At 43.4% G+C, this 26,958-nt stretch overlaps 2 protein-coding genes across 3 annotated transcripts; one reads left to right on the top strand and one right to left on the bottom strand.

Moving 5' to 3' along the window:
* The first annotated feature begins 5,028 nt into the window (after window positions 1-5,028).
* On the top strand, window positions 5,029-9,559 carry HRH3 (histamine receptor H3). The gene is made up of 3 exons (XM_068700723.1): window positions 5,029-5,349; window positions 5,631-5,797; window positions 6,705-9,559. The coding sequence occupies exons 1-3, from the start codon at window positions 5,112-5,114 to the stop codon at window positions 7,590-7,592; spliced, it is 1,293 nt and encodes a 430-aa protein (XP_068556824.1). The 5' UTR covers window positions 5,029-5,111; the 3' UTR covers window positions 7,593-9,559.
* A 10,878-nt stretch (window positions 9,560-20,437) lies between these two features.
* Window positions 20,438-26,886, bottom strand: MTG2 (mitochondrial ribosome associated GTPase 2). Of its 2 annotated transcripts, none has more exons than XM_068700732.1 (6): window positions 26,565-26,886; window positions 25,268-25,415; window positions 24,556-24,671; window positions 24,149-24,367; window positions 22,568-22,706; window positions 20,438-22,180 (listed from the first exon to the last, which is right to left on the bottom strand). In XM_068700732.1, exons 1-6 carry the CDS (start codon window positions 26,712-26,714, stop codon window positions 21,786-21,788), a joined length of 1,167 nt encoding a protein of 388 aa, XP_068556833.1. In that variant the 5' UTR covers window positions 26,715-26,886; the 3' UTR covers window positions 20,438-21,785. The 2 variants fall into 2 exon arrangements, with proteins under 2 accessions (XP_068556833.1, XP_068556834.1); XM_068700733.1 differs by having other exon boundaries at window positions 25,268-25,539; window positions 26,565-26,691.
* Between the last annotated feature and the right edge of the window lie 72 nt (window positions 26,887-26,958).

Genomic DNA, 26,958 nt, shown 5'->3' with positions numbered 1-26,958 from the left:
AGAACTATTCCCGTCATCGTTCTCTATATCCAACATGAAACTTGCTCAATTAAGTCCCTTGCAACACAACAAGGCAAAGACCTCCTGCCACCAGCAGAAGTTGTTTTGACATCCCGCTCAGCAGCAGGATGAAGCACACCCAGGAGCTGATTTCATGACATCCCATCCAGGTTTGGATTGCCATGCTGTTTTTCAGCCCTAATAGCTCTCCAACTTTGACAGACAAGCTGTTGTTTTTATTTTATATATCAAAGAGTAGCATCTCGCTGGAAAGGCATCTCTAGCATTGGAAATGCTCCCCTGGCATTTTCTCTACCTTATCATCTTATCCTAGCTATAAAAAATTCATCTTTGGGTTTGGCTTCCCTGTTTGCACAGTGGCTCAGTGGTCTGGCAAAGCAGGAGCTCAAGGCCTCCTCTGGAGATTTCATCCTTAGCTGCGCCGAGTTCTTTTCTCCGCCACACTGCCCTTACCCTCACCCACGTGTGCTGGTAACTTCTGAGAGGATCTCAAAAAGGCAATTTTCCAAACTGAGTAAACATTTCCTATGACGAAAAGCAGAACAAAAAGAAATAAAACAAAGGGATGGGTCCCATAGTGACAGATACTTGTGTGAATGCCAGAGCACTTTAAACCCTCATCAGTAAAGACATGAACACAAAGAGGTTATTAAATCATCTCTTTCTTTAAAATTTGTTTCACAGACAAGCTGGCTCCACAGGGCAAAAATAAGCAATGGAAAAAACTACAATCATGCATAGCAATAGCAGCATCTCTTCTGGAGGTTTGGGGCTTGCCCTACCTCCAGTCCTGCACTTTCTCACTGCTCTGTAGAAGAGCAAACCGCTCAGTGTGAAAGTGCCAACTTGGTGAAAATGCAAAGATGGACATGCAGCAAGAGAAGGTGTCAAGAAAGCTCTTGTTTCGCCTTTAAATCTTCCTGTTGCTAATGTGTCTTCTGATTGCCATCTCTCTTGATTTCAGGACACAGCTGTCCTCACCGTGTAATGGCAATGATGCGTATCTAAGCCTGCACCAAAGTGCAAATGCCTCCGCGGAAGGGTTGGAAGAGGCTGATCAACATCCAGGGGAAGTTACATCCATCCATGTGGATTATGGATAACCCCCTCATCGTCAGCACCTTATAAACCCATTTTATTGTGTTTGTTCCAGGAGAGATGGGAGCTTCCATCTCTCCCCTTCACAAAGAAGCGAGTGAGAGCAGCACGCAGACTCACACACACCTTTGCTCCTGCACAGCTGAGCTCGCACGAGGGTGGGATATTTTGCCCAAACACCTGTGCCCCACAACAGAGGCACTTTTACTGATGTCAAAGCGCCTTAGGATTCCTGAGCTGCAGCCAAGAGCATTAGTGCAAGCACTGAATTATAGATGTGCCTGGAACAGAGGGGCAGGAAAATTTTGAACCTTTTCAGCCAGCTGCTGCCTGGTGGAGGCGGGGGCTGTTTGTTCGTAGAGCTTGGCTGCAGCCATCGCTATTGGTTTTGACTGGGATGCGTGTGACAGCGATTCCAGGTCATGTATTCTCCGAGACAAACCACAGGGAGACTGTGTTTTTGTCTTAATGATTCAGGCATGATTATCACTTTGTCATTTGTAAAAGATCACAGTCTCTGAAGGTGGGAGATGTTGTCAATTATGTAGCCATATGTAATCAGCTGGCTATGGAGGAATATCCTCCCACCTCCAGGTTTATTACATTGAAAAGCTTTCTGTGGGCCAAGAAGGTGCTGGTTTGAAGAAATTCTTTAATGGACTCTTCTAAAAAGACATTTCATGGAATAAAACTTAAGTGGATTAGATAAAAATACCAAAGCAAGCCAACGAAGTTATCTCAGCACAGACATACTGACATGCCTCCCAGAGAGGGGAGAAATCCAATTCCTTGCATCTGGATTTCCTGGTTCATTAGAAAGATACAGAGCATCCAAGACAATCTAAGAACTGAATAAACATCTAACAGAGCATCAGCATCTCTACAACTCTTCTAAGAAGCTGAAAACAAATTTTGTAGTGCGGTGCTCCAAGTCCAATGTTTTGGCATATGTTGTCTTGAGATTTTCATGAATTGCAAATAAATGTATGAGGCAACCAGAAGAGAAAGTGACAGTGCCCCAAGACAAAACAGATGCATGTGTAATAGCTCAGATTTGGCATGGACTATAGCATATGCCTTGTAGACCAAGGAACACCTCAAGTGTTACAGGGAAAACATCATGGTTTAATAAAACCATGGGTTTTATTACACAAATTATGGGGATTTAATAAAACTACGCGATGCTAAATTTGAGAAACAAGAATAATTAAACCTGGCCTGTAGAAGAAGGTGCTCCGCTGAGATGAGCAAATCCCAGCACTGTCTTCGGTGGTCAGAATAAGCAGCCCACATGGAAACTTCATTTATTTGCACAAGAGTTCTTGGGAAGGCAGAACTTCTCCATTCCTCCTCTGTCCAGCTTGTAAATCTATGTGCAACTCTGCAAGTCACAGGAGAAAACAAATATGAGATGCTGTACAGAGGAAATGCATCTGTGCAAAGGAAACTCCAAATTGGTCCCTCTAGGACCTCCAAACTAAAATAACAAACAAGAGGAACAGAAGCCAGTGGCACTAAGCCATACGCATACAAAACGTGTACAAACCACTTGGTGAGACTGAGCGATTGTCTGCGACCAGCACCAGCAGAGGCACTGGGCACCGGCAGCAGTCGGTGGTCCTGCGGCAAAGCTGTGATGCGGCACTGCACAAATCCTGCTGTGCCCAGAATCCAGGACAGGGCCAACTCCAAAATTATGTCCAAAGCTCCTTAAACATCAGGAGGCTGCAGAAGCTATTTGTCTCTCAGCCTGGAGGCTTCACAGAGACACTCCCAAGAAAAACCATTTTCCAGGAGGGTTATTCACCCCTTCTTCACTCGCCACTTGAATCTGAACTTGCAAGGGCAGACTTCTGCTTCTTTATAAAGCAGCCTTAAAAAAGTCATGTATAACCTCTGTCCTTTTTGAAAGGCATAGAACATCTGCAGAATTCACGTTCAAGCTAAATGCTTCTCAAACATCAAGTAGGGAAGGAAGCAGAGAGGGGAGGAGAGGTCCCAGTCCCCTTGATCAGGAGTCTCCCAGGAGAGGAGCTGCCCAGCAGTGGCTCACCAGGAATTGCTTACCAGTGGCAGTGGGGCTGCCCCCAGGCTCTTCACCCCTTCCTTGGGGCTTCTAGGACTTGTCTGCTGGTGTAGCTGGAGCATGAGCCTGGGAAACATCAGATCACCTTAGCACCTTGGCTGCAAACTGTGGCTCCTCAACTGCCTCATCACACCCAGCTGAGATTCATGGACACCTTTAGGAGCTGGGTTCAGGGGGAGCTCTGGGCTAGGAGCTCTGCATTGGCCACCTAGGGACTAAGTGGTGTACAAGCTGTGAGGCTCAGGGGGCTCCCAGCCCCGAAGAGGACCCTAAGGGGTGACTACAGGGTGATCAATACACCCCGTGTGGACATACCTAAGCACTTGTGAACATTTCTGGGATCTCCACGTGACGTATGTATGCCTAGGCCAGGTCAGCACGTTAGCCATCGTACTGCCTGCTTGCATGGCCTTACGTGATCTGCTCTAACTGGCGCTCCTCAGCTGGCCGACGCCTTTGCTTCATCACCAGAACAGCACGTCTCCTGAGGGCAGTAGACAGATAGTTGTCCTGCTGCTGAAGCAAGAGAGAAATATCTAGAGCAGCAAAACTATAGTCTGCTCGGCTCTCTCATCCTTTATTTATCTGACCTGCCAGGCAAATTAGTCTGGATAAACAGTAATTGAGAATCGTCCACATTACGTTTTACAAATCACTTTGTGAATTACCTTAGGTACAAAGCACAATTCCTGCTTTCTGTTCGGATGGCGAAAACTCTAAATAATGAGTGACAGCTAACAAACGGCAAACAGCTCCTAGTGATCGTGCTGCAGCATGCACACAATCATTCGGCATTTGTAAACATTTTAATGAACACTAATGATTGTCTGAAGAGCTGGAGATTACAAATAACACGAGATCCTGAACAGCCGCAGAATAAAAGCAGTGTGGTGCCTCATTACGACATCCGCCCTCCCTCAAAAAAAGAAAATTTAACTAAACGCGATTCTCTGTCCCATCTGAGGCAACACACACGCAGCTTGGAGCCTCCACAAACTGTTGGGTGCTGCCAGCTGGGTGCTGAGCTGGGAAAGGGGAAGGAAAAGGGAAAGGGGAAGGGGAAGGGGAAGGTGCAGGACGCGGCTTGGGTCCCTCGGGGGCGCCCTGCTGCGAGGTGCCCTCGCCCCCGGCCCCGCGGGGCTGACAAGAGCCCCTCGGCCGCCCCCCAGCAGGGCCGGGTGGGCTGAAGGGGAGCTCTGCGACAGCTCCTGATGGGAAAACGGCTCTGGGAGGAACCTGGAGGCGACAAACCTCCCCGCGAGGCAGCCTCGTGCGCGGTTCTGGGTTCCCAGAATTTTGTTGCTTCGCTTTAATGTTTGGTCTGTGTTCTTCAGAGACGTTCCCAACTTCTCCGACTTCCCCAGAAGAGAAGGAGCTTGGTCGGGGCCCCGGCTCTGCCCCACGCCGCCCCGTGCGCTCCGTGCCCCGGGTGCCGGCGGCAGGAGCCGCATCCCGCGGCACCAGAGCCGAGTTACTCCCAAAAATCCAACACGTGCGGTCTGGAGGGGGGGCAAGAGCATCGCCCCCTGCCCCGGTGCTCGAGGGCCGCTGGCTGGGTGCTAATTAAAGGACAAATGAAGCCTTTATCGCCTCTCCCCGCAGCCCCGGAGACCTGCGGCAGGCACCGGGAGCGCTCCCCACGGCCGCTGCTGCCTCCGGGGGCGCTTCGGGGAGGCGCTGACACGGCCCGGGGGGGCTCGGGGGAGCGCAGGGATGCTCGGGGGGGGTGGGGGGACGCAGGATGCGGCCGGTTTTGGGGGAGAAGGGGAGGTCCGGGCTCCCCCCGGGGGTGGCCGGGGGGTCGGTACCGGGGGGGCGGGGAGGCGGGGCCGGGCCGGGCCGGGCCGGGGAGGGGCGGCGGCGGCGGCAGCCCCGCGGCTGCGGCTGGGTGCGGAGCGGCGGGGCCATGGAGAGCGGCGGGGCCCTGGGGGGCGGCGGGGCAATGAACGGCTCCGCCGCCGCCGCCGCCTCCGGGCGCTTCGCCCCCGGCGGTACGGCGGCGCTGGGAGCGCTCATGGCGCTGTTGATCGCTGTCACCGTGGCCGGTAACGCGCTGGTGATGCTGGCCTTCGTGGCGGACTCCAGCCTGCGAACCCAGAATAACTTCTTCCTGCTCAACCTGGCCATCTCGGATTTCCTAGTGGGTAAAGTGCCGCCCCGCCGCGCCGCGCCCGGCTGCAACTTGGGGACGGGACGGGACGGGACGGGACGGGCAGGCACCCGGGCTCCATACCAGCCAGCACCCCAGGGGCTCCCCGCTTCTCCCCCCGGCACCCCTCTGCACCCCCCCTGCAGCCCCGGGGCGAGCAGAGCCGGCAGCGGCCACGCTCCGGCCCCGGGGCTCTTGCGAGGTCGCTCCCGGCCCCCGTGGCCTCCCCCGCGCAGAGTCCCCAGTTTCGGTGTAAATGGCCCCCTCCGGTTGCAGGTGCCTTCTGCATTCCCCTGTACGTGCCCTATGTGCTGACGGGGAGATGGATCTTCGGGAGAAGCCTCTGCAAACTCTGGCTGGTGGTTGATTACCTGCTCTGCACCTCCTCGGTCTTCAACATCGTGCTGATCAGCTATGACAGATTCCTCTCGGTGACAAGAGCGGTGAGTCCTGGCATGGCAGCTGAGAGGGGAATAACTCTGCCCCTTCTTTATCCTCCCAGATTCGCTGCAATAATTAAAAGCTTTTTTAATCCTTCAGGAACCATGCATCTTTTAGCCCGGTGATGGAAAGCAATAATTATCCACAAATACATAATTCAGTTGTGGCCTCAGATTATTGTTTCTGGCATAATTAAATCGTTTAAGGTTCAGACCGCATTGTGCAGGTGTTCCCTTCTCAGATAACAGTACAGTGTACAAAGTGAGTCAGCGAGGTAAGCAGACCTATTGCTAACTTCCAGGGGCTTGTTATCTCCAGGACAAAGAAGCAGATTGTGATTGGACTCAGCTTCTTCCTGGCCACCAAAGCCGAGATTTCAGTACCAACTTCAGCAGGGCACTTCTTGGAGGTCATTGGGCATGGGGAGATGAAAATGCTCAGCCTTTTGCAGGAAGGAATGAGCAGCTCATGGGCTGCTTGTTTTTTTCCGTGACTCCAAGTATGAAGTGGATTAACTATGAGGAGCCTGGGTTCAGAGAGACCCAGAGCTAAACGCCTGCCTAGCCCAGAGTTTGAGGCATGCCTCTCCCCGGGAGTTGCAGGGTGTAGCTAGGGACAACTCACACAAGTGGCTGGGAGCAGCAGCCTGCCGGGCTCAAACCAAGTCAGTACATTTCCACTGAGCAGAAGCCACGTCTGTTTTTGGAGCTGCAAGACGAGGGTTCTAAGTCTTCCCTGCAGGAGTGTGATTTATCTAGCAATTGCTCCCGTTGCCTATGGCATATGAATTTGTTACACTGCTGGGAGATTGCCTAGCAACTTTACCAGAAACGCTAACAGTTCATTTGTGAAGAGCCTCAACCAGTTGGTGTCTGTGGCCATCCTTAAGGAAAGGTTTCCCCACTGCAGGTCGCCTACAGAGCCCAGCAAGGCAACACCAAGCGAGCAGTGCTGAAGATGGTGATGGTGTGGGTGTTAGCCTTCCTGCTTTACGGACCTGCCATCATCAGCTGGGAGTATATCTCAGGCCAGAGCATCATACCCACCGGGGAATGCTACGCTGAATTTTTCTACAACTGGTATTTTCTCATGACAGCCTCCACGCTGGAGTTTTTCACCCCTTTCATCAGTGTAATGTTTTTCAACCTGAGCATTTACCTGAACATACAGAAGCGCACCAAATTACGCCTGGATGTTTTCCATGAAGTGCACAACCAATCCTTCACTGAAGAGATGGAAATGAGCCCAGAAGCCAAGCTTTCTTTGAAATGCTGTAAGTGGGAGCAGCAGAAGGAGCCCGCTGAAACCCTCGACCTCTCTAAGAGCAAAGCACAAGCAGTAGCCTCCACTGCCAGCCTTGGTGCAAAAGATCTGCAGACGCCCAGCTCAGGGAGCTCTGAGAAACCCAAGTGTTGCCACAAAAAGAGCTGTAAAAATTCAGCGTGCACTCTGTCCTTAGAGAAGCGGATGAAGATAGTTTCCCAGAGCATGACTCAACGCTTCAGGCTCTCTAGAGACAAGAGAGTGGCCAAATCACTGGCAATCATTGTGGGCATTTTTGGAATTTGCTGGGCACCATACACCCTCCTCATGATTATCCGTGCCGGCTGCCATGGCCACTGCATCTCTGATTACTGGTATGAGACTTCCTTCTGGCTGCTGTGGATCAACTCAGCTGTCAACCCTGTCCTATACCCTCTCTGTCACTACAGCTTCAGAAGAGCTTTTATTAAACTCCTCTGCCCGAAGAAGCTAAAGATCCAACCTCACGATCCTCTCCAGAACTGCTGGAAGTAAAGCTAGCTCTGTGTGCGGATGAGAAAAGCCTTCTGTAACACAGGTTTTTATAAAAGAACAGTACTGTAGCTTGCTTCCTTGGAAGAAGCTGGGGCCACTGGTCTGGCACACGTGAGAAAGGCAGCAGTGAGATCACTGTTAAATAACTCTAGTTCCTCACCAACAGAAACAAATGGAATAGAAGGGTAAGGCGGTTGTTTTTTTTTTATTTTTATTTTTTTTTGTACATTAATCACGGACAGTGAAATAAATCTGTGTCCTGCACCTGCACAAAAGAGCACAGAAGAGCTCTGCTGCCACCTAGTCAGCCTGCGTGGCAACAACATTTTGTTAAAATAAGTAACCTGAAACCACTGGACTAAACTCCAGTTTACACTTAGGATATTACCTGATTATACGGAAAGAATGGACCTCAGAAAGAAAACCACCTCATTAATCATTGCTACTACAGCAGCTTCAGCCATAAGATGGGTCCCCACTGCACGTGGTGCTGCAATAGATGTCCCTTCCACTCCCCAAGAAGGGACAAATCTCTGCCACGAAGAGCTTATGGATGGACTTAGGGGCACCAGCTATCCTGAAACATTCTGTTGGCATTCCCTGCTTCAAAATGGATCTGATTCCCTTTGTGTCCAGCCGCACACCAGCCCTTACTCCCATGATATGTGGGTGCGCTTCTCTCCTGCCCTTTGCCAAAGCTTCCTCTCCTCTCTCAGAAGCTGTCCTTCCTCAGGCACTGCCCTGTGTCCTGCAGCAGCTGTCTGCCTTCCCCCCTTTTGACTGTCAGCTGCTGGACCGGCTGTGCCGTGCACCAGGTGGATCAGCAGCACAGCACCACAAGGTGAGCAGCATCCAGCCCAAGGGCGTGCAGCAGGAGCAACAAGCACAGTCACTGGCCCTGCAGGATGGTGGGAACCCTGACAGCCTCAAAGAACAGGGCTGCTGTGCCTACAGGAAAGGCGTCAGCAGGGTTTCAGCTTCTCCACGGGCTCTCCCTCAGACTCCTAAGTCTCATCTGCAGGACCTCATATTTACTCTTCCAGCGATGCGTTACCAATGACAAGTACTGGGAGAAGTGAAGTTTGCATTCCATTTTTTAAGGTAGTTTCAGACCTCCTAACTTCAGCAAGCTCTCCAGAACTCTCACATGCTGTCTTTTAAAGCACATTATTTTGAACAGAGACCCTGGTCAAGCTGTTCCAAGCAACATAAATATCTTTTTACTATTATTTATTTGTAAAGCAGTCAACTAATTCCACAGATAAAGCACCAGATTCAAGAGACCAGGGATCTATTCTCAGTCTTAACAGGAGATCTGGGGCATTTTATCTCTTCTTCCCATCTCACACTTTATCATGCTTGCCCATGCAGTCTATAACCTCTTTGGGAACAGAGCCAGAATGACCATAAAGTGAAAGACTAACTCCCGATCTCTGCTGGCATTGTTCAGTGCTATAGTAATACGAATACATAATTAGTTGCCATGGCAAACACTCATATTTAACAGTATTGTACAAGGAAGCTCAAAATTGTAAGTCTGAAAACTACATTTATAAATGGAAACCCAAATGCCGTAAAGTAGAACCCAAAAGCTTCTGATGTTGTGATTGCCCATTACACTTGGCTACTGTGAGCAAACTGTTTCTTGGCTGTTGCTAGGAATAAAGTAAATCACTACTCAACTTTTTTCCAGTGACATTTGCTGAGTAGATCAATATTGTTGTCTGAAGTCAGGTTTTAAATGAAGTCTTGTTTTGTATATATAGTTCAGTCTTGTGACATGTTCAGTCAGACCATTATGTATGAATTCAAATATATGCTTTGAAGTAAGTGTGCTAAGAACTGCCAGTACACACTGTTGAGCCTGCTTGTACCTTTCCTTGTGTCTGCTACCTTCTGAGAACCCCAATAAAGTATTTTTCTACAAAACTTGCCAAATATTTTATGGTAACCAGTGTTGCTGGAAACAACGAAAACCAACTGAAAGTAAAACCTCTATGGGTTTGTCTGAGGAGACAATTAAAGCCTATACAATTTACTTTAATAATAATAGTAAAAAAAGCTCCTGAAACAGCTGCATTTCGCTTACCGATGATTAGTAGGTTCTTGATGGCACACACAGTTGGTGGTGAGCGCATAGCACTTAATTCTTTCCAATTCTAGTTCTTTTCCAGAGCACATTACATGAAACTTAGATCCGAAAACATTACATTAACCTTCTCTCTTCCTGTGACTCATGAAATCCACTAGTCTGCCTAAAAACAGACAAAGTCAGAACGTGAACAAGAGACTAGTTTCCAGCTGTGTTTGTCTTCATTTGTTCACAAAGAGAGGACTACTATATTGTTCAGTCTGATAAAAGAAAAGTTACGTTACTTTAAATTACACCTAAAGAAAAGGAAGGAGGAATCGTTCCTGTCTGTTTTACCTAGTATTCAAAACAGCAGGTAATAATCAAAACCCTTCTCTATCTGTCTGTATCCTATGGTTCTAAAAGATGACTTCTGATACTTACCTAAACTTAGCTGTAAGTGATTTCATTCACTGGCAGATTTTGCAGGGAAGATACTTCCATTCCTTCCTCCTGCCTTGCCAAATACAAAAGCAAAATAACTACTTATGCCTGTATGTGAGGTCACACCTGAGCCTGGTTTTCATACTCAGAATGTTATCAGCTAGTTTGAAGTTTCAGGGTAGCTGATGACTAATTCAAATAAGGTAAAAGGAATATTGGAATTCTGCTGGTTTTTAGTGTTCGGAATATAAATGTCTATATGCACTTGGAAGAGGCAGGGAGTAGGGAGCATCTCGGCATAATCAAATATGAACTGTGAAAAAGCGTTACCATTAGGCAATGCAGGGCTCCTCATCAACTAACCTACCAAAACACACACGTATTCTCTGCTACCGTACCTCTTAAAAAAGTTGCCCAATTTCTATTGTCTAGACACAAAAAAGCAGACAGGACCTGTTTTCAAAAATAAAATAAAATAAAAAAACATAAAAGATGATTTGCTGTAATTTTGAATATGCACCAAGTAGTTGTGGAAGCACAGACACAGAGGAAAAAAAAAACAAACAACTATTTCCAGAGAGAAGGATCCAATTTATGCATGGAGTGTTAGTAAACAGTATTCATGCAGTTATAAATTGTACTCAGGAGCTTTTTAAAGAAACAGGCTAAATGACTTACTGTAAGACCCGCTTGGAGGCAATGTCAGCTCCCTTAATACAAATCTACACTCCATTAACTAGAGGATGGAAAGGGCACAATAACGAGGTCTGTGGTCCTTTCATAGAGCAGTGTCTGCATATCAATAAACTATCAAAGAACATTTTTCATCACAGCTACTTTCTTTTTGGCTCTGTGATGCTTCCTCCCTAATCACCAATAATGAAATATCTCTTTCCACAGATAGAAGATCCTTGCTCACACAGCCTCTCTTCAGTGCCCTTCCTCAATTATGATTCCTTATTTGTTCTCACCAACCTGTAGTTATATAAATTGCTGCATTGTGTTCCAGAGACATCACTGAAGCTTCATTAGCTCGTGTAGGAGGCTACACAGGAAGAGACAATGCAAGAAGAGCTTTTGTTGAAAAACACCTGTCTGGGATAATCAATGAAACTTGCCAAGAGGGACAGGCTTTGAAATCAGGAAGATGTGATTTTATTTTGATTTGAAAGAGTGCTAACGTTTTCCTTCCTTGTTTGGAAGGAAACATTCAATCTCAGAACTAGGACGGAAAAACACTAAGTTAGTTTCATTCATACAGAGAAGTTTAACAATGTGGTTTCTAAGAGGGAGGAGCAATTTTTCATAACCCCAGCCCCTATGCAGTGATACCAGAACAACTTTGAAATTTGGAACTGGCCTTGAAAGAGACCTTTCTCCTTCACCCTACTGAAATTATTCTGCAAATAGATGGAACAGAGCAAGGAGTATTTTTATATTATTATTTTTACTTCTGACCTAGGAAACACAGGCAAGAACAAAAACACTTCACTAGCCACCCTGGATGAGAGCCAAAAGAGAGAAAAACTCACTTGGTTTCTGACACCACAAAACTAGCATTTCTCATAAAGGATTTCACAGAAATACTTGTGGATAGCAGGAAGCTCATAATGCTGCTGTGTTCCCTCATCCTTGAAGGAAACCTCCCTTTCCTCCATACCTTTGCACAACGTATTTTTCTGCCAGTACAGCTGTATTTGCAGCATTAAGGCAATGTTATATTATGAAAAGCAATCAGGAATTGTGCAGGGTGAAAGGTATAATCTATAACCTGTTACCACAATTTTATCAAAATATTCAGCTACCATGATCAAATCCCACCACTGCCTGGGGAAAGGAAGACTTGGACACACCACGAAGGCAAGACAACCAGGTCTGTCAGCAACCCGCTCCAGTGAGCTCAGGAATGCTTATGACTCATTAAATCAGCACCATTTTTGACGCTGTAGTCCAGGATGTATGAATACTACTTATTACTAGGTATTTACAAACCACACACTTTTACTCCATAATTTACAACCTGTTTGCACAGCCTGAGTATAAAAGGGAACTGATATTTAATCCAATTACCAAGCATTATCGGTAGTGCTATGCATACACATTTGTGGGGGAAGAACGGGACTATTATTTTTCCATTTGTAAAATTCTACAACTTGATACCATTTAACAGTGACTCAGATGCACCAGGCAGGACTTTTTGTTGTAATGTAAAGGCTTTTCTTACACATCAGAAACCTGTCAGTAATTCCTAGCCCCCCCCGCCGTAACGGACAATGATCATACATTAGAGATGGCAAGGCAGTGCCATGGAAGTAGGCAGTTGCGGTGCATATGTGTACAAACACCACAAGCATCCATCCTGTGCACGAAAATGTAAAGTTCATGGCAAAAATAGTTTTTATAGGCAGGCTGTGTCCACAAGCTGACACCTGTCCTTTAAAGCACAAAAATGCATCCATGATGTGGCATTGACTTCTGAATTCTTTTTTAACACAGTATCCCGGGATTCAGCAGCACAATTAACACTGAAGGAAAACTGATTGCCGTGTAGTTAATAATCTCAATTCAAGATATCTCTCTGAGCATTCACAAACAACAAGCTCTCTGCTAGAAGGGCAGTGACAGTTCTGGCAAATACTTTAGCCTTTAAGTAACAGCTCACACACAGCTTTAGTCATTTGAAGCTGTTTATTGAACAACAAACAATGACGGGAGTTGCATATATAATTCCTTGAACATGAGGTTGCACAGACACCCTGCAGCGTTCATGAATTGATGATGGATTGACAAAGCAGAGCTATTACCCTCCATTATGAAAATAATTTACTCTCTAAAAAGCACAAATTCAATAGACCATTACAGCTAAAGCACTGTTTAATATCTCTGATACAGCTTGTATTCAAAATATACAAGGATAAAATAATATGTATAAAACTTGCATGAAGCCTGTGTTAAACAGTCTCATAATTAGGAATTAAGCTGTTATTCAAGAGCTTTCATGAATGTAACAAGCAGGAAGATCCTTTGTTGTTGCTTTTGGTACTTGAATCTATATGACAGTGGCAAAGTGCTTCACAGAACCACATGGACAGAAGAATGCTGACATGTAGCTCCTTCTAGAGTAAGGTAAAGGCTGAAGTCAAACATGCACAGATGACGGTCACTGCCTGCACAGAGCAACACAGCAAATCAAAACCTCGACAGAGGGACAAAATGCCCAACATATCCCTTCTGAAATTCTCAGCGGGAAGAACTCATGCAGACAAAAGCATGCAGAACAGTTCATAAGGAGCTTAAATCCACTAGAAACTCCCCTTCAGAAATCCCACACAGCTTCTGAGCAGTTTCAAATTGGCCATCTCAAAAATGCTTTCCGAAAACACAGGTTTGAGTAATTTCCTTGGAATAAACTAGAAGCACAACCTTTTTAACTCATCTCTTGAGAGCTAGCCCCAGCTGAAGTGTTGAACAAAAGACTACGAAAGTAGAAATCAGCTATTTAAGGTCATCACGACCAACTCATCCAAGTAACTGTGTTTTCATCTCAGCAATTAATTCACCAGGTACTCACTTTTATAGAGTGCCATTCAATCACAATTCATAAATAAGGACATTTTCTAATCAGTGTTAACCACTCACAAATCTGGCATGATGGGGTATGAAATCAGCAAATAATACAACAGAAGAATTGCCTCCTCCACACCAAACCAACCCAGAACATGAACATTAGCTAGCCTAAATGCAAGCTAGACAACAGTGTCTAAAGAGGTATTAGTTTTGCTAGGTTCCACCAAATCGTGTTAGAAAAATTGATATATTAAAAAGAAGAGCAAGCATAAATTATTTGCTAAATCTGAAGAAGTTTATTCTTTATTCCATGATATTTGTGACCCTCTGTAATTATTTCCTTTCTTAACATGGAGGCACCAAGGCTTTAGTAGCATTCCCACTTTCACACCAATATTTTTTAGTCTGAATATTCACTAAAAGCAAATTTCAAATTGGATACTCATTAATCGAGTGATGAATTAAGTGACCCAGTTAGTTAAATGTATTATTGGTTTTGTTCCAGACTTAGTACATTAGGAAATTGACTTATGTAACACTAACTTCATTTAGTTTTAGTATATTCTAGAACTGTTCTACATCGATCACTTTCATAAACCACTTGAATACATTTAGCAAGCATTTAAAAAGCAATCATTATCTTTAGAACTTACATGAATTAGTAGCACCAGTTAATAAGCTGTGCAGGTTGATGTGGCAATATTGTTGCCCTTCTACAAATCAAGGTTTATTTACCATGGAAAACAACCTGAATGCCTTCAGAAAAAATAGGAGATAACTGAAGTCAGCTCACAGAAAGATCCTAAATGCTAAAAAACGGACTGCAATACCATGAATATGGACACTGAATATGGCAAAATGGGTACTGAAGAAGTGTAATACCTCGCAAGAGTATTGCCTGTTCTGGGGAAGGCAGATGCGTAGCAGCACACACAACTGGCCACCTCTTCAGTAAGTCAGGTATTTCTGTGCTTCTCTGTAAACACCTAGGTGAAGTGCTTTGAGGCTACAAATACAAACGTGACATATCTGGTCAGCTGTAAGTTATGCTCATACAAGGCTCCTACAAATAAAAGATAGTGTTATTGCAGGGCTAGCACCACGCTCAAGTTTTTCCAAATTCCAGGCCCTCTGTCTCGTCACACATTTCCTGTGTGACTTTGCACATCACTAGGGTACAGATCCACAGGTCCACAGGGATATTTAAATACCAATTTCTTAAAATTTAGTGGGACATAGGCTTACAGCTAGACTTGCACCTCAGTCTTCTGTGATTCAGTTTCCACCAGGAAAAGGTGGTTAGTACATCTAACATAAGGTACTGTATTTGAAAAAAAAAAAAAAAAAAAAGAACATGAAAAGACAGGATGTAAAATATCAGTTTTTCATCCCTCAAAGCCATTTTCCTGATGGCAATAAATTATTGAAGCTGCAAAATTTCTGTTGATATAGAGACATCTTCACTTATAGAAATGAAACAAGTGTATGTATAGTTAGAAGGGTTGTATGGACCTTTCAAAGCTAGCATAGACGTAACCCATCGCGTGGATGTGCAGGCTTGAAAACCGCAACTGCTGGCACCGAAGTTACATTTAGCAACTCTTATCAGTTTTTGTTTTTCTAGACAGAGCTCACTGTCCCAATAATAGTTTGTTTGAACTGATGTTTTAAATTTCCATTACATGTCTGGTGTGGGGGCGGGTAAATGAAGAAAATAAACATTTTCTAAAATAATCCAGTAAAAACATTGATTTCACGCAGTGACCTTTTACCAGGTTATTTTTTAAATGTGATAAATGTGTGTCCTGTCTGGACAAAGCAAACTAGCTGCCCAAACTCATCTTCCTGATTTGTAACAGAGGAAAACAGCAGGAAATGAATAGCCACAAAACAATATGATTTCATGAATAAGATAATCAAAATATGGATACTTCATCTGTAATATCACAGATGTCTTCTTGACAACCAGTGTTTTAGCAATTACATTGCCTCATGCAAATATTTTTCTTCATAAGCATTTTCCACTTTTAGTGGAAGATTAATTTATCTAGATTTAGACAATGAATAGCTAACTTCTATCAATGGTTGATTAACGTGTGTACAAAGGATGTACTGGGTGGGGATTCACATGTCTTTGGAAAACAGTGATGTTCCAATTTCAATGGGAATTAAGCGCTGAGGAACCAAATGTCAAGATTCAAATGAAAAATCTTTAAAATTATGACCAAGCTTTTCCACAGTAAAACCAATCCAAGCCCTTTATGTTTTCTAAAATGCTGACTCTTCCCTATGCATTTATTGGCTGTGCATTTCTCTGGTTACCAAAATAAAAAGGCATCCACTAAGGATTTGAATAACAGGAGATAATTTGTTCTGCTGGTAGTTTTTCAGCCGTGCTTTTCAATCAGTGTTAATATGTCTGGATCTAAGTGCATTTCTGAAAGGTGATTTAATCTGCATAAAACATTTTCAGCCTATGTGAATAAGCACAAGACTCTTCATGTTTTGTGTGTCTTATTCTACCCAATAACCATAACAAAATGACGGCATTTGAGCACACTGCAGTGCTGCATTTTGAAGGAAAAACACAAACAAAAAAACACAAAAGCAAGCAACAACCTGGACCTGGGTCACCAATGCATTATGCCAGAGTGACTCCAATTAAAATTAATGGAATGTTACCAGAATAAAATGAATTGTAACAAAGTAACCAGTCATACCATTACCTCTTACTGAAATTGAGCACGCAGAGATGAGCTAGTTATTAAACCGTAATTATATGGTTTAGTAGCATGGCCAGCCTTTTGTCTTTGCTCCAGGGAAATCCAAATGTAACACAGGAATAATTCCATCTTGGTGACAGGAAGAATATCGCCTCACAAGGAATGCACACTTCAAGGAGTCCAAGTGTTACTTTGGATAAAAAAGGGCAGAGGGAAAAAACAAACAAAAAAATGGAATAAACCCAGCAAACCTGGTGGATAAGGCATCAGATGCTGTTAAGGTCTCCTTGGACAATTCTATTTCAATAAGGAAAGAGGAGATGAAAAATTACTCTCTGTGGGAAAATGAAGGACAAACACAATTTCAATATTAAAACGAGCTCGATAAAAATCTCCCTGCCTTTGTCCTACCAGCTATGCTTTATACCTCAGAAAAATGGGCACATACCACATAATAAATCTCAGAACTGCACAGAGAAAAATCAGGAGTGCAGCCCGAAGGTAGCTTTGTTCTGTTATCAAGAGTTACCAAATCATCCCTTATCGTTATTGGCACACATACATAACCTGCCCTCCAAATATTAATAACTGCAGTCTTTCCAGATCTTTGTAGTGCGGGCACAATTAATCCCTGTTTAACAAGATGGGGAAACTTGTTAATGGGGAACAGTGTTGGCAACTGCAGCATGGAAGAGAGAAGAAAACAACGCTGGTTTTTAAAGGCCAGGCACACAGCAGTATTGGGGTGAAGTTTTAATTTATACCAAAGCCAATTTCACAGTGGTGATGAATTTCATCATTAACAGAGGTAGTCCACATCCCCATCCATTTAAAAACAAAATATGACTTCCAGGGACATGACAGGGCTGCAGACCCACTGAAGATAAGCTAAGCTCAAAGTTTACCAACTCTCCCTGTGCACGCTGTGCAATAGGCCCAATAAAGGAGATTACCTCTCCCCTAAAGCCTCGCCTCTCACAGCCTTTATGCAAGACAAAAATCTGCAGATTACAGACTATAGAGTGCCCCCCCAAAATAAGAGCTCTGCATGTAAAGGTTATCTTGCTGTTGGTAAAAGTCCATTTTTACACAGCGATAATTTCCTTACAGTGATTAAACCAAAACATTTATTCATTGTCTTTTAATTTCCGTTGCAGAGTTCACAGTTCATGCAACTCAACAGCATTCCAGACCTTTCTGCCCCTTATTTACATTCCACCTGCCATTCAATTAACGACGCATTTGAGTTGCACACCTGCAATGCACCAAGCCCCTGGCCCCAACATCAGCTTCACATTACAGGTGTCAGCATACCAAGGAGCTCATTTAGCAACATGATGTTGAAGACAAGACAGACAAGGAGTTTGACTGGTGTTCTGCAACCAGTTGTTCGTAAATGTTTGTACAAACCATGACCAAGTCCTGTTCTGCTACCACTTGTATCTGTTTCATAGCCGTTCCTGGAAATGCGTAATTTGAGTCAGTTTGTTTATAAAAAAAACAAAAGCAAATAAACAAGTTACAAGCCTTTAAACATGCCTGAGTCAGAGAAAGTATTCACTTATCACAAATTTGCTTAAAAATAAGCAAATATTTTTTATATAAAATATGAAGAAAAATCACCTAACACACACACAGTAATGAAAAAAGTAAGTTCAAAACCTTTTCCTTGCAACAGAAAATGAAATCCTGAGACCAAATGAGATTCGATACCCCTGGTAGCCTTCCCCCTGCCCCCAAACCTCATAAGTTGTTTGTTACAATAAATCAAGAGAAGCGTTAGTAACCCAGCTTCACCAGTAGTAACAGCTAAGCTCTTCAGCCCAGGAGAGCAGCACCAATTTCCATTTGCCTTTCATCAACCATAGCTCTTTTCAGAATTTCAGGTGCTGTGGGGGCTTTTCATATCTCACTCCCACATCCCTCCCATGACATTTCAGGGACTGCCTGGTTTGCTTCTCTCCCATTTCAGATTTCTCCACTCCAAACAACCGTGACACAGGAGGGTGGGCAGGCTGACCACAGCTTAGGATACCACTAGGTCCCAGCCCTACAACCCATGGAGTGGCCAAGAGCAGGGCACACACATGGAGCATCTGGATGCACCTCAAAAAAAACCATCAACAAATTATCTCTACAGGTGCCTCTAACTGCTAAGAATTCCATTTGCTTGTATCACTGGTTACTGCCCTTTTCTCTCTTCTCTTCGTTCTGAGGGCTGTTTTGGTGCCACTTTATACTTCAGTCTTTGATAACCTTTCTGTAAGTGAAAGGTTCGCAATCCCTGCGTTCAAGCAAGTGGAAACCTACCGCTGTTGCTTCAGTACCACACCTCTAAGCATACATATTATCAGACTGTATCTGGTATCATTCCTGCATCTCGCTGAGACCCTGAGCAGAAATGCTAAGTGCAGTTCCAGTGAGACTCAGTTTTACTGCTGGCAGTTCACTTCACTGCAAAGATGTCCTGCTTCACCTTAAAAATATTATGCTACATGAAAAAGGGCTTAACAGAACAGTGTAAGTAAACAGACTGCAAACTAGGCCATGCTTAAACACACTGATCCAATACATTTTACATAATGGACTGCAGTGAGTCCTCAATAAGCATATGTTTAAAAAGTGTGATCGTTTTTTGTGTTTTTACATCAATATTTCTTCTTCTGTTCAATTGATGCTACCTACACTTTCCATGAATCTACAAAGGGGGAGATTACAAATAAATATAGAAAAAACAATTACGTCTAAAATACTCCTGTAATCATTTACTAAAAATCGTATCAAAAAAGATGAGGAGTACTAGAACTGCAAAGTGCTAAACTCAATTATGGTTCAAGCTTCTCTATGAAATATTAAATAGGCTGAGCTTCAATTTGCACTAAAGTAAGGCTTATTGTCAGAATGAGAAAAAAATCCCCCATCTCTTTCCTCTCGTCAACTTGAAAAGCACAGACAACATCAAAGGTTTCAGTAAAGGAAAGCAATAGCTACTTAGGGAAAGTCACCTAGAAGAAAGTCACTGAAACCACTCCAAAACCTAAAACAAAAAGAACATGCTCCCCCTCCAAAAAGGGGAAGAAAGCCCGCAGTGCATCATTCTTCTCTGAAACCATTCACCCAATTAATCTGAATAATTTTTTTTCCTCTTCTCCTTCAAGTGGGATGAGCATCCTGTGTAAATTCCTTATTTTCAGCAGAAACAGAGTTTACTCTTCGGTTCTGTACCACCTAAGAATTATTTACAGGAGATCTTCACGCTAATGCAGAAGGAGCACTATGGAGAAAGGTGAGCTAAGCTATTAAATCAGTGCTGGGTTGAGCAGCGCGCAGTCACACCTTTTGGTTGGCATTAACTTAGGGACCTGTACCATGAGCCCACTTTGATAAAGATCTATATGGGCTACAGAAAGTTCGAGCTCCTATGAACAGTTGTTCCAGCAACAAAGCTGGAGCTATTTGGCACTTTCCATCAACACATGAAGGGATACACGCTCCTGTAAAACCTCTTTGAAACTTCTAAGCCTGCGGTTAAGAACTCGGTCTGTCATCTCAGAACAGGTGGCTGAACACGTTAAGAACAAAGAAACCAATTACACGATCAATAGGACATTCTGTTAAGCTGTCTAGCATCCCGCTGCGCTGTTTGCACATCGCTACACAAAACACTCTCCACTCTCAGCGCTAAGGCTGCATGAGTGCTAGGAAGGCAGTGTGAAAGCTCCTTTGAGTACAGGGGCTTTTAAAACGGTCTCTGTCATTCCCAAACACTGGCAAAACACTACAGTGCAGTCAGAGCACTGAGTACCTGTAAGTACTGAACAGCCTGCAAAGCAGCTACCCCAGCTTTTGTGTTCAGGCAACCTTCAGGTTTTATTAAATGTGGCTGAAAAGCATACACGAACAGAAGAGAAAACCAGTGAGACCTAGAAGTGCTGCACAAAACCAGTCGGAAGGACAGAAGTGAATATTCTCTTCCACCTAATTCAGTCTGGGAAATCCCTGGGATGAAGCAAGTAGGAAGCAAAACACGAGAGCAGCTCTGGGATTTAATGCTTCTGTTTTAATTTTTTCCCTGATCATATTTATAAAGATATCACTGCTTATGATGCATAGATTGCTTTTCACATCTGATCAGATACAAGTGTGCAGAATAGGAATTTAAGAAACATAATTACTTATGCTGATAATTTTCTTTAATTTAAGAATCTGACTATTTGAGTTAACCTTGTTCAGAATAAAAAACTGCTGCTCTTAACAAGAAGGAGCATGCACCTGCTTTCTTACACACACACAGTTCTAACTCAGTCATAATCACATATCTAATCCCAACAGCAGGAGGATGAGTTGAGTTTTAATATTGAAATTGAACAAGATTGCTCCCTTCCAGTCATAGGGAAAGAGTTATGGATGGGGAGAGGAGAGAAGACATCATCCAAGAAAGCCAGCACTTTAAGGAGCATTAATAAGACATGAGATGAAATCAAACAAAACATGCAAAGTGACAGAAACAGAATTATCACTTCTTCTGTAGTACATATAGACAGAAGTTAAAGGAACGCTACAGCTTTATTTTCTTTAAACACAGTAATTCCCACTAGTGGTGATACAGTAGAAAGTATGACAGTCAAAAAAAAAAAAAAAGAGCTGACACCAAATCATGAAAGTACTGTATTGTTCTTTTATTTGGAGTATCTAAGCCTAAGACTCCTCAGATCGTTACTGAAGATTCCTCAAGGAAACTAGAGAGCTCAGAACTGAGTCTCAGATGAGTGTTCTGTGGCTACTTTATACAGCTATTTACCTGCTGCCAGCATTTAAAGATAGTTATTTATGCTAATGAGGAAATAATGTCAATCATTAATTGCAGCTGTTTCACCACATTCCTCCTCCAAGATGGTAAGCACCTGTACTTGTCTGAGTTTGAGACAACTGAAAGTAGTCGTGGTACAGAGATAGACACGAAGGACCACCTTATTTTTATTTTAGAATCTTTGACAAACACAAATTGAGTCTTCACATCACTCCAATTCAGCCAACCAGCCAACATACCCTGCAGCTTGTGCATTTCAGTAATTTCCACCAGATATTCTTTTATTTCCACAATTAACTACCTAATGCCAAACAAAATCCCAGTTTCCAAATGAACTTCCAGCATGATTAAAACTTTCAAACTTTGTTGGAAAACATTTGAGACACCTCAGAGGTGGAAAAAAAAAAAAACAAAAAAAAAAACTTTCCAATGAAGCACTCCAAAACATATCGACAAGCTGTGTCCAATGCATTAAAAACAAACAAAATACAACAAGGAGAAAAAAAAAACAAACACAGACATTATCTAACCAAATGATGACTTCTTCCTTCCAGTACAGTTCATAGTAGTTCTGTGTCCTACCACTTGACTGGCCTTTGCCCTTGTGATTGTTCTGTCTTCACATAAATGTCATACAGTTCTCTCAAATGCAACAACAGTTCCTCTAGGTTGTCTCCTGTCAATGCAGACAGCGCAATGACCCGGTCATCTATCTGCTCTTTAAGGAGTGGGAGATTAATCCTGGACTGAGCAAGGTCAATTTTATTCCCAATGACAACACACGGCCTCTCTGACAATCCCTTTTTGTATTGTTCCAGTTCATATTTTAAGTCTTGCAGCTGAATCCACGGCCGAGGCACAGAGAGATCCACCACATACAAGAGAAAGCGGCATCGTTCGATGTGCCTTAGGAAGGCCACCCCGAGGCCCCTGTTTTGATGAGCACCCCTTATGAGGCCAGGAATGTCAGCAACTACAGTGAGAGAAATTTCACAGTGAATTGAACACATTCAGCAACAACAAAGTCTTTCACTGTCCAGCGCAAGTACTTTCAGAATGACATCTCAATGAATCAATACCAGAGCATACCTCATGTTAAGTCTGGCTATCATGTTTTACAACCCCCAGATTTAGATTATTCCACTGAAGACAGGATTCAGATTGCTGGTTTGATATTAGGGGCACGTAGAAGTGAATGACAAATGGGCTTTCAGTTGTTTTCAGCTACATTAAGCTTGAATTCTTGCTATTTTTATTGGACTTCAATAGAATTGCTAAACTTCCTCCTACAGCATTTCAAAGATAAAGCCACCTGACACCGACTGCTATCAAGGTACAGACAGCATCCTGTAATTTTTACCTGCCACTTGTTCGTAGTCTTCATAGTGGACAATGCCAACGTGGGGGTTGAGGGTTGTGAATGGGTAGGCAGCCACCGCTGGCTTCGCGTTGGACAAGGCTCGCAACAGCGATGATTTCCCAGCATTGGGAAAGCCCACCTGGAATACAAGCATTTATTAGAGCCACGGTTCCAGGTTAACACAAAGAGAGGAAAAAAAATGTAAGCTTTTGCAGATGTGGAAAGATTCTTTTGGCAAGAATATAACACTAATTTTGCATGCTTGGTTCTGAAAAGCAACTTGGTTTCCTTTATTTTTCCTAACTCCTCTTATTCATTCTCATAAATATTAAAAAGGTCAAAACACAGAAGGATCACCTTATTTTTTTTTGTGCACACAATACATAAGTATTTATTTTGTTCTGAGTCAAAACGGTATACCATAAAATCTTTTACCCTGAAAAAACATTATGGCTTTGTCTTGCAGTTCACATTTTATCCATTTTCTAATTGTGTGATTTATTATTTTCCAAAATAATTCAAAGTTAGTTTTGACCCTAACCAATTCAGTAACAGCTTGGCCTGTAACTAACCAGAAAGCTTACAAGTCTGCAATCTTACAGCTCTCAGTCTTGATATCCAAGAGCTTGGCCTTCCGAGGAGAAGACAATTTAAACAAACCTATCCTACAAAGGAAGTTACTCTGGGATATCCTAGAGTTGACATACCACAGATAGACAGATGGCCAATAATCTGTAGATGGAAGTAGATCAAATCCTAGATTCTCCCGTCTACTGATGCCAAACACACTAAATACTTGTCAGAGGAAATACAGTACAGAATTTTATCAGATTTCCAAATTTGGTCCACTTCTCACATTTTTGGCACCGAGTTTCCAGCTGGACATAGAATTAGATGTTTTGATCCACTAATGCTCTTACTCTAAATAAATATGTGAAATTATGCTAGACTAGACAGTTATTTTGCCCAAACAGCAGCAAAACACTTGGCAGAAATGCGTGATTGTAACAGTTTTACCAAACAGGGTCAAAATGTTACCATACTTAAATACAAAATCAGGTTAAGCCCTAAATTGACTTCGCACTCATGTCTAAATGGTATTTTTGTTTCAGAGGATGCTAAGCCAAGAATTAAAAGTCAAATGTTTAATATGTGAAAAAAGATAAATATGAGTATTAACTATAAGATAATTATAACTTTATACTTTATTAAAAAAAAAAAAAAAAAGAAAACAAAAGCTAATTTAGAAGAGTTTTCCACAGTCCATCTGCAGATTTTCCAGAAAAAGCCTGCCGTACATCATCAGTGAATCTGTTAATCACTGGTGAATCTTGAGCACTGCTTTTCTATATATACTGTTGATTTTAGCAGAAGTAGAATGACATTACATAGCAAGACAGTGACAGCTCTGCAAATCGCTTTGGACACCCTTCTACCAAACAACAGCAAGAAAGCATCAAGTCGTATCTCTAAATAAGCACACCAAAAGGCTAACAAAAATGTTACCAAACATTATTTCTTCAGTCAGTCAAATGTCACTGTACAACGCTAAGGAAGTTGAAGAACCACTGCTACACTCACCAGTCCTGCATGAGCTGTTGTCTTCAGTTCCAAATGGAGCACCCTTTCCTGACCTGGCTCTCCTGGAGTGAATAACATCGGAGCTCTGTTTTCATTGGAAAGAAAAAAGCGATTCCCCTTCCCTCCAGCTCCTCCGTAAGCTGCAACGTACTCTTCACCATGTTGCGTGAGGTCAGCCACAACTACCCCGTCCTCCTTAACCGATGTACCTACAGGGACCTTAAAGTGAAGGGACATGCAATTCAGTGTAATGCGTACAAAGCCTTCAGCAGAACCAGCTAATCTCAGATTTGTCGAATGTTATATACATACAAAGCTCCTTGTAAAAATGTACATGAGAATTTTCTTTCATCCACCAGGAAAATCAACAATGTCAATATAAAGCTAACATAGCAGCCAGAACTTACCTTAACATACACACTTGCACCATTGGCTCCGTAACAGTTTTTGCTTCCTCCTCTCCCTCCATGAACACCCTGATAGAAAGGGAGGACTGAAGAAAGCGATTTGATTTGCTGGTCAGCTGTAAAGCAAAACACGTGGATCTTAAATGTATTGTTTTAGTACAACAGGCAAAGTAGAACAACCTCTTAGCTGTTCTTTCCTTTCTGAATATCTGATTCACTGTGCCAATGTAGCATATCGAGGAATAGTGATATTAATTTAAGTTGTGATTAAGTTTAACTGCCTTTACTTATCTTCCTAGGTTTGTTAACAATGCATTTCATTAAGTGGCCATTCCAAATTGGACAGAACCATCACTAAATACTCTGAGAAATGCATTTGACAGATTAACAGATTTTGCAGGAGGGCAATAGCAGAAGCAGCTTTATCTAACTTAAAAGTAAAGTTTGTTGGGTTACCATTACATGCAGGTACCAGCCACTAAAACTTCTGCAAAATACCATGTTTTTTAAAATGCTTTCTAGAGACTCTTCTAAGGCTGTTGCTGTCATTTATGTCCTTTTTACCATGGCTCAGGACAAAGCATAAAAAACAAAGGCAGCTTAGAGAGAAATTACCTTTCCCCCCCCCCCCCCTTTTTTTTTTTTAGGTAGGGGACTAAGGTGTTAAAAGATATGACGGTAGGAGACAAAACAGATTTTACTTCACTTTTACCTTTCAAAACAACGTGACCTCCATCACCCCCATTTCCACCATCAGGACCTCCAAATATTTTTCGAGGTTCACTATAAAAGGAATGACCGCCATCTCCTCCTTGTCCTCCAACCACACGCACTCTCCGGTGATCCACAAAATAGCGTGTCTGCAAAGAGGATGAGGTTTGTGCCTTGTAAGTGCAGTTCATCAGAGTCATCTTCCAGCAAGCTGACTGTTCTAAAAAATATAATAATATGCAGACCTGCTGTTTTCTGTCATGCTGAGTTCCACTGAACAGGTGAAAAATAACTCTGCTGTCATTCACAAATCACTTAAATATAGCCTACTAAGCATAACACTGAAGAAAATCAGATTTTTAAAGTATTTTTAAGAACCCCCTTAAAATATTGAAAGTACATGCCAGAAGTTATGCTGATATAACCTAATAAAGCAGCTCAGATACAAGAAGTGCAGAACTCACATTAGGACAGCTAATAACAGGGAAAGTATCTTTTTAATACAGTTACATACTGCTAACACAGACGGTTTAAGAGAGCTACCACACCACAAACTAGAATCACCCAGTAATTGTGTTCCTATAAGTGAAAATCAAAATGGAAAAAAGTCTTTTTAAATTGAACTAAAATTTACAAAGGGGACATCGTGCCCGTGGGGGAGAGATGTTCTCACAGCGACTCACTGCCTTCTATACCAGGCGATGAAAGTAAGGCAAACTTCAATCTTTGAACAATTAAGAAAACTATTATAAAGAAAAAGAATAATCTTATTTTCAAGCATAATAAGTGGAATTAATTTTAATATATATCATAACCAGTTGCTTAGGGGGTAAAGAAGATACAGAGTGAAGAGGATTTCGGGTTCTGGCCCTGTTTCTGACAGGAACTCGGTACCTGACTTCTGGCAAACCAACTGTCCCACACTGTGCTTCAGCTTTCCTGTCAGCAAAGGAAGGTTTTGCTAATTAAATAGCCCAATGAGTATACGTGGGATAAAGAGGCATTGTTATATAAAGGTAAACAACTGCAAAAGTACAGAACTCTCGCACAACTCGAGTCACGTCAATGCCCTGAGATTTCTTAAAAATCCTCTCTTAGAGAAGCGTTTGGCACCACCATACGGCAAGACGGGAAACTAACGCTGCCAACTGAAAGCGACGAATCGCTCGCTCGGACATAACAAATTCTATTTAAATCGAAGACCACGAGGGAGGAGCTCTCCGCACACCCCGTACACAAAGCGCAGCCAGCCGGGCAGCTGATGCCACCCAAGGCACACCGTTTACCTCAGCACTTACCAGTTTCCTTTCCGAAATGGCTCTTTTTTGCCTCAGCCGCCTGTTCTTCCCGCAAGCGACGCGTGTTGTGGAGAAAGCCGGCTTCCCCAGCAGCAGCAGCCCCAGGAGGGGAGCGCCCCGGCCGCCCATGACGGCCCCACACAGCGCCATGGCTCCGCCACGGCCGCCACGCGCAGCCGCGGCCCGCCCCGGCCCCGGCCGTTGGCGAAGGGCGGGAAGGCGCCGCCCGCCACCTCCCCTCAGCGCCGCCTCAGAGGCCGCTGCCCTCACAGCGAGCCCGCGACACCAGCATAATGCCCATAAGGATGCCGCCGGGCGGCGCTGTTTGCCTCGGGGGTCCCCTTGAGTCTGTCAGCCCTCTCGCCTCGCTCTACCCAACGTTAATTGGGCGTTA

Source organism: Anas acuta, chromosome 16 (assembly GCF_963932015.1).
Source record: "Anas acuta chromosome 16, bAnaAcu1.1, whole genome shotgun sequence".
In the NCBI taxonomy this organism is placed as follows: Eukaryota; Metazoa; Chordata; class Aves; order Anseriformes; family Anatidae; genus Anas; species Anas acuta.
This window is presented reverse-complemented; position numbering and strand designations above follow the sequence as displayed.

What these genes read in the sequence shown, in the direction of transcription:
- HRH3 (XM_068700723.1), top strand. Translation starts at nt 5,112, where the DNA reads ATGGAGAGCGGCGGGGCCCTGGGGGGCGGCGGGGCAATGAACGGCTCC. An exon ending in CATCTCGGATTTCCTAGTGG is followed by an intron (nt 5,350 to 5,630) that starts GTAAAGTGCCGC and finishes CTCCGGTTGCAG; the next exon opens with GTGCCTTCTGCATTCCCCTG. An exon ending in TCCTCTCGGTGACAAGAGCG is followed by an intron (nt 5,798 to 6,704) that starts GTGAGTCCTGGC and finishes TCCCCACTGCAG; the next exon opens with GTCGCCTACAGAGCCCAGCA.
- MTG2 (XM_068700732.1), bottom strand. Translation starts at nt 26,714, where the DNA reads ATGGCGCTGTGTGGGGCCGTCATGGGCGGCCGGGGCGCTCCCCTCCTG. An exon ending in CCATTTCGGAAAGGAAACTG is followed by an intron (nt 25,416 to 26,564) that starts GTAAGTGCTGAG and finishes TCCTCTTTGCAG; the next exon opens with ACACGCTATTTTGTGGATCA. An exon ending in CAACAGCTCATGCAGGACTG is followed by an intron (nt 22,707 to 24,148) that starts GTGAGTGTAGCA and finishes CTTGTATTCCAG; the next exon opens with GTGGGCTTTCCCAATGCTGG.